Source organism: Quercus lobata, chromosome 9 (assembly GCF_001633185.2).
Source record: "Quercus lobata isolate SW786 chromosome 9, ValleyOak3.0 Primary Assembly, whole genome shotgun sequence".
In the NCBI taxonomy this organism is placed as follows: domain Eukaryota; kingdom Viridiplantae; phylum Streptophyta; class Magnoliopsida; order Fagales; family Fagaceae; genus Quercus; species Quercus lobata.
In genome coordinates, this window is record NC_044912.1 from 34,440,927 (window position 1) to 34,456,065 (window position 15,139).

The 15,139-nt window shown below is 36.6% G+C and overlaps 1 protein-coding gene across 1 annotated transcript; it reads left to right on the top strand.

Moving 5' to 3' along the window:
- The first annotated feature begins 8,454 nt into the window (after positions 1–8,454).
- LOC115961634 lies at positions 8,455–9,501 on the top strand. Its single transcript, XM_031080578.1, has 2 exons — positions 8,455–8,931; positions 9,388–9,501. The coding sequence occupies exons 1-2, from the start codon at positions 8,455–8,457 to the stop codon at positions 9,499–9,501; spliced, it is 591 nt and encodes a 196-aa protein (XP_030936438.1).
- The last annotated feature ends 5,638 nt before the right edge of the window (positions 9,502–15,139 follow it).

Genomic DNA, 15,139 nt, shown 5'->3' on the forward strand with positions numbered 1-15,139 from the left:
TTTTTGCCAGGAATTGCTTCATACCACATTTAACATAACGTTTACGTGTTAAATTTTTTATTTGTCTTTATCTTTCATTCCTTACAGGAATAATGAAATCACTAATTTTAACGTTCCATACTATATTACTTTCTTCTCTTCCTATCAATACATTCATTCATATTAGGGAAGTTCCATTCATTAAACAGTATGGCGTAGTTCAATTATTTTATATTCAAATAAAGCAAGGGTAGGTTGTGAAATTATTTAGTAATTGGTGCTAAGAGTCTTCTAGTTTAGTGGTATTGCTCTCTCATAATTGATCTCCATTCCCGTTATTGTAACTTTGTAACTATCCCAATTATAAAAAAAACTTGCATCCCACCATATACTAATATTTATAAATATACTAATCAATATTTATATTTCTTTAATTACTATTCTATTCTCATCCCGCCAAATACTGGTACTCTCTCTCTCTCTCTCTCTCTAATAATCCACTTTCACTTACATCTCTACCTTAAATATGTTGAAGCCATTTCATTAGAGATAACAAAATATCTTCTACCTGCCCTACCCTAGACCTACCTTGTTGTCATCTTGCGCAAGATTTTCCTATCTTGAAGAAAGGATAGGGTAGGGATGATGCACCTATAGTTCGACCTTACTCAATCCCATTGCCATTCCTATTTCAAATTAATGGTTTCCAATAGAAGTTTTAGAAAATAACTATATAAATTTCTTTTGCATAAATAATTAATGCACTGCTTATCGATAATTAATATATGAAAATAAATATATTTTTCCCATTAATGCATAACAATGAATTAATACTTTGACAAAAATACAAAATTTTGCTACATTTGGAAGCTAAATGAAGAGTATTTCATTTTATTTCTAAAGGAGAGTTACACATGACACAAATTTAGGGTATTAAGAACCTACTTTTATATGCAAATTAAAAAAGTAGGAAAAAATGTAAATTTTTTTGTGTTTTTTGTGTTTTTTTTTAATAGGAAATGTAAATTGTTAAGATTAATGTAATTAAGAATATGAATGTAGGCTTGAGTAAATTGACAAATATTTAATTATTTCAATTAACTTGTGGGCACAATTATTTTTTTATTAATTGAGTTATCAAATTAGTGTTTGCCTTTTGCCTTTTTGTTTTTGTTTTTGGATTCAATTAGTGGAAATAACTAAAATTGAGTAAGAATGTCATATTCCATTAAAATAGAAATATAAATTCTTTTTTACATAAATAAATAAAGAGAAATGCTACATCTACAGTATTTTCACAACAAATCATAGATAATAAATTGTTGTTAGTTATAATTTGAACCCACCATTGAAATTATTTTTTTACCAACTAATAACAACCTACCACTTAAAATTTGTTGTGAAAATATTGTGGACATAACATTTCTCATAAATAAATAGTACATCATCTATAGATAGTTAATTCATGAAAGTAAATGCATTTGCCCCGTAATAATGAATTAATAGTTTAACACAAATGCAAAGTTTTATTTGAAAAACTAATTAAGTGAGTATTTCATTTCCTATCTCAGAAGGGAACAGTATAGAAAACTCTAGGAATACAATAAATGTGTACTGCTTCCTCTTATATGAATGTGGAACACAAAAAATAAGACAAAGGATTTGTTGGGGGCGAAAAAGTTTTTCCTTCTGACAAATAAGATTTGTGTTAGGTTGGAGGCCTAAACCAAAACTCAACGATGGGCTTAAGGCATGGCCCAAAAACTATTGGCGAAGATCCGAAGAACTCACTTTATTTTATGTCTTGGGCTTAGGTTGAGACTGACGAGAATGACTTATAAACAACTCCTATGGCAAACACGTCAGCATGATTAAAAGGCACACTGTAAGAAATAGCCCAACAGTGAAATGTTTCTGCAGAAAATAGCCAAGCAGTAAAATGAGACAGAACAAAATAAACCTCTGTGGTGGGCCTTTTTTGGTTAAAGTGGGCTGGGCTGCTTCCTGCGGTTTTGGACCCAAGTATTTTAAGTATGGGAGTTGAGACCGGTCCAACTACAACTCAATTTGGTCCGGCTTGTGCGCAAACTATACTTCGTCTACCAGGAGCACACTTACGGCGGGCAGAACTGTTTCAGATGGGTTGTGGCAGGCAGAAATGATAATAACAAGATAAAATAAAGTTCTTTGAGATCTTTATTAAGGTAAATAGATAATGCCTACTTAAGAAAAGATAATCACAGTTTAATAACAATTATTTTATAAGAAAATTAAGGGAAACAAGTGGGTAGATTATGAGTTGATTGAGAGAGGAAATAGATCAGATTAAATCTGACCCGCAGGACCAAAACTAGAGAGGGAAGAACGCCTCTTCTCAAAGTGAATAATCTCTCAGGGAGATTCTGTCGTAGAGATTAATCACTTTGAGAGAAGCGGACCTGAATGGTTGGTACACAAGAACACCATTTGTTTCCGACAGAGAGGAAGATTTTAAGAGGGAGAGAGGGAATCAACCTAATGGTGCATGCTTGCCGTTCTAACTCTCTATCTTTTTCTTTCATTCTTTTCTAATATTCCCATTTCTCATCTTTTTTCTTTCTACTTCTTTTTCTTAACACTTGTTTTCTATTTCCCTTCAATTTTCTACCGTGGTGCTTGCCGTCCTCCTTTCCTGTACACGGTAAGGGCCTCTTTATAGTGTCTGCCGTGATCGGATTTACTATTTTAGCCCTTAACCACCTTTGTATGGTATGGGTGTACCTGCCGACCACCACTGGTTCGCCTGTGTGCCACTCCCTATCGCCAGACAAAAGAAAACTATTTTGTTTGTTTGTCTGCCGTGACACCCTTTCCTGCTATGGTGTGGGTGCCTTCTCTCTCTCTATCCCTCATGGCATGCACTTAGTAGTTCCAGCTCAGCTTTGCTCCTTTGGGTGGTGTAGGGGAAAAGGCCCAAAGGCCCAAAATCATACCATACGGGAAGATCAGCCACGTCCGAGGAGAAGACGTGGGTGCCAAAAGGGCTCCCAGCCCAGTTCTCATGGGCATGCAGACATTTAAAGGGCAGTCCAAGGAGAAATGTCTCCTCAGACGTGACGAGTATGGCTCAAACATGCACTCTGCCTACTAAAAAGACCCACCCTAACGGACATTAGTAACAAGGACGAGTCCTACAGACTTGTGACAAAGAAGGAAACATAAGATGTTCAAGGAGAGGCTGCAGCTGCCACATTAAATGCGTTGCAACTACTTTTCTGGCCGCATTAATGTAGAGAAGACCTGTGAACAGTGCTGCCTTGACTACCACAACTCACAGAAAGATGGAGGGAGTGTCCGATGGGACAAGCACTCAAATGAGGGTCCAGATAATCAATAAGTGTAAGGCCATGATGGCTTCAAGGAGACTATATAAGAAAGGGAGTCCTCATGAGGAAAGGGACCAAAAAAAGGGGAGGAGAACAGAGGAACAGAAAAATAACTGGAGTCTTAGAGTAAGAACCAGCAAACATCCATCCCATCTCCTCGGATTGAGAATATATGGACATTAACAGGATTTATTTGTGTCTAATTGTTGTGTAGCCTAACCTAAACCACTGTCCACTTCGCTAAGACCCAGTTCTGTAGCCCACTCTCTACAAATTTATTGTTTCTGGGCTCCTTGGACCAAGACCCCATACTTGTTGGGCTTGGGTCCTAAGTTGAGACCCTATAGGTGGTATGTCATCCGAGCAGGACACTTCCCCCAAAAGAGTCTTAGCAGGAACCTCAAAATAGGTTTTCCCCTCTCCCCACTGCCGAACCATGCCCTCTTACCTTTGACCCATGATCTCACCGTGTCTTGTATTGGCTGGGTACATGCTAGTGAGGTCTGGGCCTTGCGCGTGCCATTCTTCCATGTATGTCCAAAATCTACCTGCTGCTTATGTGTCTACTGTGGTTGGCTTGCACAGTCTGCTATCCGTTTTTTATTATTTTCTGGTTTCCCTTTCCTTTATGGCTTGCCCTATTCGGGGCTGGGCCTTGCTTGACGGTGGGCTTTGCTTTTCTTCAGCCCACCCTTTTTCCTGCTACCATCTTCTGCCATATCACTCTATCATTTCTACTATGAAGTTGTTTTGCCTCAATCTGGCTGGGCCTCTTTGGGCCTACCGTTTATTCTTCTCCTAATGGCCTAGCACGACCATTAGTTCTTTTGTTATATCACTGGCGAGCTCTTGTATCCCATTTGTTTTCCTTTGGGCGCCCCGGGTCCGTTTGCTTTCTTTGGGCTTCCTCGGCCCTTTTCTTAACTTTACATTCTCATGGGCTTTTACTGAGTTCTTTGGGCTTCCCTGACCTAATTACATTATTCCTCATCCTTGAGGTTCATGGGCTTGCCATCAACCCCTTACTTTCTTTGCTTTCATTACTTTGGGCCTACCATGACCCATTATCACTTTTCCACATCATATATTGTCCATGGTTTGCTTTTTCTCTCTTTCCGGGCTCCTTTAAGCCCATTTTCCTCCTCAAGGCCCATTTTTTCATCTCATGGGCCTGTGATCTATTATTCCTACCGCTTGGGCTTAATGGTTTTCTATCCGTTTACCAACTCTTTTCTGTCCGTGTTGCTGGGCCTCTCCCTTCCACTTGGGCTTCCGAAATGGCCATCAACAACCTCTAGCTGTTAGCTATTTCACAGATTAAGGAAAGAATCCACATTTTCAAACTCATCATCCATTGGCTTTGGAGAAGAGTCTTCTAACACAATATGAGGAAAAAATTCTATAGTGACAATTACATCATAACCTTCAATAGTAAATGAGTAAATGAATATTATGGGCTCCATTATTCCTCATCCTTGGGGTTCATGGGCTTGCCATCAACCCCTTACTTTCTTTGCTTTCATTACTTTGGGCTTGCCATAGCCCATTCTCACTTTTCCACATTATATACTGTCCATGGTTTGCTTTTTCTCTCTTTCCGGGCTCCTTTAAGCCCATTTTCCTCCTCAAGACCCATTTGTTCATCTCATGGGCCTGTGATTTATTATTCCTACCGCTTGGGCTTAATGGTTTTCTATCCGTTTGCCAACTCTTTTCTGTCCGTGTTGCTGGGCCTCTCCCTTCCACTTGGGCTTCCGAAATGGCCATCAACAACCTCTAGCTATTAGCTATTTCACAGATTAAGGAAAAAATCCACATTTTCAAACTCATCATCCATTGGCTTTGGAGAAGAGTCTTCTAACACAATATGAGGAAAAAAATTCTATAGTGACAATTACATCATAACCTTCAATAGTAAATGAGTAAATGAATATTATGGGCTCCATTATAACAAGTAATGAGAAAAACTTAGTGTGAGATGAAGGGAGATAGAGAGATCCCAGTTAGTACAGCAAGATCATTACAGTGTCAAGACATGCTCGTGAATATAGTATATGCAGTGAGTAGAGAGAGTCATTTGTGAGTAGTATCGGTAATGAGTGAGAGTGTATGGTAAAATTGCTGAGACTTTCTGTTGGGGACAGATAAGTGTTTATGAGTAGGGGTATGAGGAGTGTTTGTGAGCTAGGAGTTGGAGAACTTAATTTCTAAGCTTGAAACTAAGAACGCAGAACTTTTCCAAAGCTTAGAGAAGGTTTAGATAGAGAAGTTAAGGAAGAATTCTTTCCATCAATGTGTCCTTTAATGTATATTGGGTCCTCTTGAAGGATTAGTGGAGGGTTCCATTTATAGTTGAGTTTGAGGGGGTAATTAGCAAATAATCTCTACTAAATCTTCCTCAATCTTCAGAAAATCCTTAGAGAATCGTTCCTAGGATTTTGGCCAAGAGTAGTAAGTTCAGCTTTAGGATGTTCTTGCTGTTTTGGATAATAACAGCTGGGATTATGGCCTAGCATTAAATGCTGATTTGGCCTTAGCTAATGGGATTAAAGCATGTATTAGGCTAATGATTTTGGTTTTGCTGTTGCTAGAATCAGAGTTCCCTAGGGCAAATTGTATCACCCCAATCCAGGTGTTAATCTTGGAGCCCTACGCTAGGAACTTTGTTGGGATCCCTTTGGTGCCTTCCAAACCACATTTCCCTAAGTTTTCCCCATTTGGGTTCATGTGTTTGGTCCATGAACTAGAAAGTACACGTTTTTGGCATGATAATGAACTGATTTCAAGCTGTTCCAAAAGTTTTTATGGCCTAGTTATGGCTGCCCTTCGTGCTTGACCCAATGAGTTGGAGAAGGAAGGAGATACAGCTAGCTGAAGCCTCCCAGCTTTTTGTCATATCACCTCAACTTTATGTCACATGAGAAATGATGAAATTCAGCTTGGAAAGGAAGGGTTTAACCTTTGTTGGACATGTGTCCCTTGTTTTATTCTGATTGGACAAGTTGGAACTAATGGTGATGGGCTCCAACTGTCAGGTAGTATTGAAATTTGACTGGACAACTCACGTGAGCTTCAGCTACTGAGATTTATATATGGGTTGGGTTGGTTCAGCTGGGCTTTATAGTTGAGTTTCTTTGGGCTTGGTCATCCCTACAACAATGAATAGTTTTGCTATGGGTAATATTCATGGGCTTTTGTAGTTAGTTGATTATGGAATAATAAGCATGATTCCCATAAATTTTGTGAAAGAAATATTTTTGAGAGATGAGTAATTTATATTTTCCATGAGTTAGGGACTTTAGTATATATTTTGCCAAGAGATAGTTTTGGGCTTTGAGTATAATGAAATTGTTTTTGCCAAAATAGTATTTTGGGTTTTTATAAATAGTTGCCAAAATAGATTTGGGCTTTATAAAATAGGTGCCAAATTAGTATTTAGGCTTTGTAAAACAGTGCCTAAATAATATTTGAGCTTTATAAAATAGGTGCCAAATTAATATTTGGGTTTTGTAAAATAGGTGTCAAAATAGCTTTTGGGTTTTTTTGTGGAGATAGTATAATTTTGTGGTCCAATCTTGGTAGTAATATGATGAGTATTTTTTTTGTGGAAACCCAAGTTGGATAATATATGGGTAACATGTGTGAGAGGGCCTAAGATAATTTATGGGGCTCATATAGGGAATATTTGTGAGAGCCCAAGTTGGGTAATAATGTGGGAAATATTTATGTGGGCTCAAAATAGTTTATGGGCTTATGTGGGTATTTTTGTGAGTAGGCTAATGAAATTAAGGCTTGAAAATTTGTACCTCAATAGAATTTGAATTCCACATTCATCGTCTCAAGATTTACATTTTCATTTACATTTCATGAGTGTTCAATACATATTTTTTTTTATTAAAAAAAATTATGACTGCAAATATGAATAATATTAGTCCAAGCCTCCTATAATTCTGGAGACAATTGATGCCATACTTAATTTCACAATTTATTGATTTGTGCAACTGTGAATGGTGGGCATTTTTGCCTTGCACTGCCCACCATTTTATGTAAACAACTCATAATCACACAGTCCAACAAATTGTGAAATTGAGTGTATAATTAGTTGTGTGCTTAGATTTATGAGGTAAAAGTTAAAAACAATTTCAATAAGTCTAGATACACTCCAAAATTGATAACAAATTTCACATGTTTGAAAAGATAATTTGTTTATAGTAGAGAATAAAGTAGTATTAGGCTCATATGAGAATTAGTAATAACCTGCCAACTTCTTTTTTTTTTTTTTTTTTTTTTTTTTTTTTTTTTTTTTTTTTTTGGAGAATGAATAACCTGCCAACTTAGTAGGTCTCAAATTTGCCCAAACTATTACAGGCACGCGAGGAAGATGGGCGCGCAACAAAAGCAAATATATTAATTATCTGTTCACACCCCTATATTAGTGATTATGGAATCATTAATAATGATTATCCTCTTTTTCTATTTATGGGAATTATCCTCCGATTCTTGTAAAAAAAAATACAACAGGATATAACACAATTCAATTCTCAAAGAAATAAAATAAAATAACGTTGTTTATAACAAGCAATAATAATTAGTAATTAATAAAACCCTATCAATCTCATTTAATAAGGGAAATTACTAGAGGCAGCGGATTTTTCCTCACAAAAATTCACATTATATTGTAGTTTGTTTGTTTGTTTTTTTTTTTTTTTTTTTTTTTGCCCCAAGTAATATCAATTTTTTTAGCACTACTCCTTAACAATTAGTTTTTTTGTTATATTTTTATTTTAGAATCTTCTTAATAATTACTTGGCATGGACAATTCAATTTAAATTAAACCCTTTAATTAAATTTTATTAACTCACACTGTACAACATAATTTTTGAGTTTTCGCACCTCCTTTGGAGTTCTAGCACCTCACGTATATCTCGTTTATATCTCCGTACGTATTCCCTCGCAACAAAATCGTTTATTTATTTTAAAATAATAAGAAAAATAACATCTATTTCAAAACCTTGAAACAAATCAAACTCTCTCTTCAGTCACTCTATACTCTGTTCTGAAGTACTCAATCTGTCTTTCTGTTTTCTCTTTTCTCTAAGACCCATCTCCAATGGAATCCGTGTACCAATACCACTGTTGGGAAGATGACCAAAACGACGTACCCAACATCGCCACCCAACTCCCCTGCCACTGTTTTCTTATTCGCTTGTACTTCTACCATGACCTCCGATTGGAATACCCACAACGCAATCTCGTTCCTTTAACTTCTTTTAACCAATCAACCCTCGTACCCTGTAACGCATTCTTTGCTGTTGGTCCAACAATCTTGGCCAACATATTCTCCAACACCGGCGTGTCCCAAGATTTCTTGGACACGGCCACACCTTCCATACTATCTTTTGCTTCTGTCATGTTTAACGATGCTCGTAACATTGGCCGTGTCTTGTTCCCTATAGCAGTGTTCGTTCTTGTTGTCACGCCCTATGATGAACGTGACCAGATCGATAGGGCTATAAGGGAGTCCATGGAAGCTAGGACGTTTAAGACTGTACCCGCCGCTAAGTCTTCTATTGATGGCTTAAAGAAAGTGAGAATTGATGATTTTTGTTCGATAAGGGAGTGTAGTATTTGTTTGGAAGAGTTTTGTGATGGGTTGGAGGTTGTGTGCTTGCCGTGCTTGCATCTTTATCATAAGGATTGTATTGTCAAGTGGTTACATACAAGTCATTTGTGTCCCTTGTGTCGCTTTCCAATGCCTACTTGATTAATATCATGTAACATTGAGATTTGTTTTTACATAGACATACACGGAATGTTTCACATCTCACTCACATAGTATTTGAGATAGTACTCGACTGGGCTCACCACAACACAAAAATACGGGCGATTGTGTATAAAAATTGCTTAAACTTTCGGTGTCTGACAGACTTACTTTTTTTTTTTTTGACAGCTGCCATGTCTGTTGTTGTGCATATGAATCATTGGCTAACTTGCTGTTGTGTTGAAGATTATGGTTTAATGAGAGTTTTGTTTGATGGTACAGTTTGTAATATGTTTTGAAGAGTTTCGAAATATGATTCTTGTGTTCAAATGGAGATCATGTTTGGCAAAAAGGCTTGAGAGTGGCCGAATATTTGATATCTTTATCTTTGAATGAGATCTCAATTTGGTTTCATTATTAGATATCTTATAATTGGAATTCCTTTTTTCTCTGATCCAGATTTAGGCATGATATATTTTTTAGTTGTTTACAACTCTGTGGTCCTAATGCCCTTATGTTGATCAATTCATTTACATTTGTCTATTTTAATTTGGTTGTGTGAGTAAAGCTATACTTCTACAATACTAGTGATCAAGGATAAAAGAATTTTACGCAATGTTTGTGTTGGAAGGAAAGCTCGACCAAAATGGGATTTTCCTGTCCTTTTTTGTTTTTGAATGACTGAACCTTGTTGGGACTCCTACGGCCTTTGTAAGGGAGTGGAATGAAGGGGTTTTCAGCAAGGGGAGGCAACATTAAAGGTTGTCTAAGGTACCCGAGCATAACCGTTTGTTGAGTTAAGGGCAAGGAGCAAAAACCACTCAATTCTTTGTGAAACTAAGGAGAGCAGCCCGCCCTTTTTTATTATATTAATTATTAGCGGGTAGGTTAAACTTTTTCCTTAAGCATAGATGAGATTAGAGATGAAAAAGACGCTATAGCATTAGTAGAATATCAACTATCATAATTTATTGCCTTCATAGCACAGAGTGTGATGAAATAGCTTAAATAACCGAATACTACTCCAAAATTTATGAAATATTGGAAGCTAAGTATGATGAAATAGCTTAAATAACTGAATACTACTCCAAAAATAATTGAATACTACTCCAAAATTTATGAAGCTAAATATGATGAAATAGCTTATAGTTGGAAAAATGTTTCGACACTAAGGTATAAGAAAAATGTTCCATTTCTTTGGGTAGAAATGGGCAACGTCAAATTGTCAAGATCTGTGAATAAAAAATTATATATATAAGATTTTTTTGGAAGCCTATAAATAATTTTAGTTCAAGCAATTTGGCAATTATTTCTGGTTTATAGTGTCAACCAAAAACAGACCTTAATCTTAAAACAAGGGCTTTGAGTTAGTTTTTGCTCTAACTGTGAGGGAGAATCTAACTCCTCCACTGGCTCCAATCTGTCCTGTGCAATATCCAGTGCCCACTCCTCCAATGTCTCTAATCTGTCCTGTGCAATATCCAGTGCCCACTCCTCCAATGTCTCTAATCTGTCATGTGCAATGTCTCCAATCTATCCTGTGCAATATCCAGTAACCCACTCCTCCAATGTTGTCCTGTGCAATATAATATCCAGAGGTACTGGTTTAGTACAAGAGTAGCTTGGAAGAAATTTGTTTAAGGGTGATCATTAAGAAACTTAAATTATACAAAATCTAATAAAAAGATAATTTCGTATGTTGACCAAAAAAACACGCAAAAATATAAAAGTTTTACAATTTTCCTCTACGAGTTTTTTTATTTTGAAATCGTTGCATGATAGTTTCATTATCAATGTTGCAAGTTGCATCTCTTTCAAAATTTGAGTACAAACTTAGTTATAGCATAATGCTACAACTCACATTAAAAAAATTAATATGGCTAAATATTTTGAAAATATATTGTTGAATTGCATGATTTTTATGTTCTTAAAACACATGTCAAATTTCATGACAATCGGATGATAAATCTTAGTGTATGTTTGTAGCCGCACCTAGTGTTGGTTACATGCTAATTAAATTATGATGAGATTTACCATGAATGTGAAAGAAAGGAGTACCACATTATGATAATATGAGAATGCCTATAATTACTTGTGTTATCTTGGGGATCTTTAAATTCCGAATTCCAAAAAAAATCACCCAAAAAGGGACATAATGACTTTTCAGAGCTGAAGGCTATGAGGACATCCCTTATTGGTTGAATGCATGCATGGTGAGTCACCTTGGAGACACATGTACCAATCACAATATTCCTAATGTCCCTCTTGATGACCAAGACTTGTCTTCCAAACAGTGGCAAAGCTACCTACCTACGGGTCCCAGTGCCATGTTGGCACCATCCTTATCCCTTAGTCAATAGATAACTTTATAGCTGTAAAAATATCTTGAGAGAGAGATCATAATAGTTTGACACCTGTCCTTGTACTCAGCAATGTTTCTTAGAGTATAAAAGGAACATGCAACTGAACTTCTAAGGCAAGAACCCAACTAGATATTTTGAGATGAAAGTGAAGAGTTGGTAGGAAGAAAGAGGCAACTCCATTGTAAACTAATCTCTTTTTGATACATAATAGAAGCTAAGCCAGGCAAGAATGTTGTGTTCTTGCTAAAATCATGGTTTTTTATCCCTTCTCTAGGGTTTTCCACGTACTTACTATGTTGTCTTGATAGTTAGCTTCTCTCTTTCTCTAAACGTGCGTCTTTTTCATGTCCTGCCATCACTTTCTTTATTTTCTTAAGTGTCATGCAAAAGCTTGCATCTTATCGAGATTTCTCATGTAAATGTACTGTTAAATAACTCATTTCACTCTCATAAATAAGCTCAAATCTAACTTGCTTGTACAGTACTACGTTGCAACTTAAATTATGAAAACTATTTTCAATATTCTATTACCTAATGTCTAGTTACCATCCCTAACCTTCTTCAGATCTCCCTTTAAAGTCATTTTAATTCTAATATTTTTGTTAGAAGATTTACATTTGATTATATTGGGTAAATTCCAGTAACCTCCCCTAAGGTTTGGGGAATTGCCAAGCACATCCAAAAGTTTTTGAAAATGACCAATTTGCTACTTGAACACAAATGGCGTGCACTGCCATTTGTTCACTCTCTCTAAACGATTTAGGGCCCCGTTTGGTTTAGACATGACTCAGTTTTCATAACTCAATACTCATAACTCATAACTCTAACTCAAATCTCATCACTCATAACCCAAACCCCACTATCACTCAAAGATTCCAAAATTGTTGTTTGGTTACAAGACTCAATCACATATCTCAACTTTTAAGTCCACTTTTTGCCAAAATGGTGGAACCTACCCCACTGACACTACACAGGGGTTATGGTTGCTACCCACATCAATTTTCTCTTCCCTTCTTTCATATTCTCCTAAGTCCATTACCACCATCAATGGCAAACTCAAAACCCACCACTGTCAACACCACCAACGGCCATAAAGCAAAAAAAAAAAAAAAAATCCAACCATCAACTAAACCCACAAAAAGAAAAAAATTCCAATCATTAATACCACAACCAACCACACAAACCCACCTCCATCACAGCCCAAGCTTCAAACCACAACTACAAACACAGAAAACCCAAACACATCAACATAAAATCTTTAGATCAGTGATCCAAAATTGCCAACCCAAACCCACAAACACAGAAAACCCAAATCCAAACCCAGGAATCCTTAGATCGAAGACCAAAATCACGAAAATGAGGAGTGGGTTTCTGTTTCTGGGTATATACTTATGCGTGGATGAACATGGTGAGTGGGTTTGAAGAAGAAAGAAAGAAAGAAAGACAAAATTAGGAAGAAGAGGAAAAAAAAAAAAAAAAAAAAACCCCGTTGGTGGTAGAGTGGACCTGATGAAGAAAGAAAGAAAAAGAGAGAATGAAAAAGAAGAAGAAAAAAATGTTGTTGGTGGTGGAGTGGATATGAAGAAGAAAGAAAGAAGAAGTAGAGAAAAAGCAAAAAAGAAAAAGAAAAAAAGAGGAAGTCGGTGGTACTCAGTAAAAGAAGAAAGAAAGAAAAAGAAAGAATGAAGAAGAAGAAGAAAAAAAAATATTGTTGGTGGTGGAGTGGGTATGAAGAAGAAAGAAAGAAGAAGTCGAGAAAAAGCAAAAAAAGAAAAAGAGGAAGCCAGTGGAACTCAGTAGAAGAAGAGAGAAAGAAAGAAAAAGGAAAAGATAAAAAAGGGGTATGACACTGTTACTTGACAGTGACAAGTCAGGAGAATAGGTCCCACAAATTTGATTTTTTTACCAATTTGCCACTATCACTCATCATCCATAATTTGAAAACATCAAAATTGTGTTTTCAGTTTCCATCATCCAAACTCAAAATTTTGATTTTTTGAGTGATGGAAACAAGCATCCAAAATCAAGCCAAATACTACATCATTCGTGGGACCTACAAGTTTTGGATGATGGATCATGAAAGCTGAGTGATACCACTTAGTTTTTGGACTATCCAAACAAGCTCTTATTTTTCCATGTTCTCTATTTGTTCACTTTCTTCTTCGCACCTTAATATAAACGCTTCTCTCTGTAGCTCAAATTAGTCCAAAAGATATACACAAAACATGTATTTTGAGAAAGATTACAGAAAAAAAATCACTAAACCAATACCCATTTTTCAAATCAAAACCACACATTCTCATTTGGAAAAATAAAAATTTACATTACATTCCAAAAACAAAAATCCTCCCAACATCAAACCAAGATCAATCCAATTAGATCTAGTATCACACAAGGCAATCAAACATAGATCAACTCAACCAATCAACCATCCAACATCCCACCTCAAATAGATCCGTTTACATCACACCTCAAATAGATACAAAAAATAAAATAAAATCCAAAACAAAACCCAGACCCATTGGTGAGCATCGTGTGACCTAGGAATTGCCGGCCACCATAGCACCACCCATCACTACCCACCCATCGATTTCAAACCCAAACCGTTCCCACCATTAAACATCACATGATTCACACCTCAAACCCAAACAAAGCCCATATTAAAAAAAAAAAAAAAGACCTATCGTCGAGCATCATGTGACCCAGCAACCACTATCCACCACGGCACCACCCATCACTACCCTCCCATCTTCATTAAACCCAAACTGTTCCAACCGTCAAACATCACATGATTTACACCTCAAACCCAAACAAAACCAAAACCCAAAAACAAAAAAAAAAAAAAAAAACCTATAACCACAACAGCAGCTCCACCAGACTGACCTTGCAACCATGGTCTCCACTCATCGTGGCCTAACAATCGCCATCTATAATTCATCATGATTCGCAACCCAACCACCAAGCTTTTAACGGCGGAGTATGGAGTGAGGTTTGTGGTTAAACTGGCTTTAAATCCTTTTCCATGTTAATAAGATACCTTTTTGAAATTCGGATATTTTTCAAATCATAATTATCAAATATTTAGCTGAAGAGAAATTGAATCAATTTTTTATTTTGAGTTTAAGGTTAAAAAAAATTATATATGATAGAGAATTGGAAAATAATCCATCTCCAGATCGTCCAAATGGATTGTCCAGAGCCTACAGCGCAGGTTGATTCAAGAGTTTATCCAGAAGAAGGAGAAACGTCCATGAATAATAGCACCACTCCATAAATTAAGTCTCCCCTGGATGACATGATCGTCCATTAGGTTCGTCCATGAGCAATCATTAGATATCCTTGGATGACTAAACCGTCCTACACCAGACGGACGAAAGCTCAACACTTAGACTTTCGACTAAACCCGCAATAATCTCAACAAACCCTTCGAATAAGTTAACTTCCATTAGCGGTTACAGTTTTATATCCGTTGAGGTAGTTAACTCCGGAGTTGTTGGTTTCCACAAATCCTGGGGAGGTTATTGGACAAATAACCGTCCCAGGCTCCCTATATAAGGGACCGGTCTGAACCTGACAGTGGTAAGATTTTCTCTCAGACATTTTTCCAAAATACTTGGAACTTCCTTCTCTACGAGACTAACTTCTCCATCGGAGGGGGTTCGACCGGTCTT

Bases quoted from the DNA above. Each gene is read 5' to 3' on its own strand.
- LOC115961634 (XM_031080578.1), top strand. From the start codon at position 8,455: ATGGAATCCGTGTACCAATACCACTGTTGGGAAGATGACCAAAACGAC. The intron at 8,932-9,387 runs GTGAGAATTGAT...TTGATGGTACAG, and splicing joins CTATTGATGGCTTAAAGAAA to TTTGTAATATGTTTTGAAGA.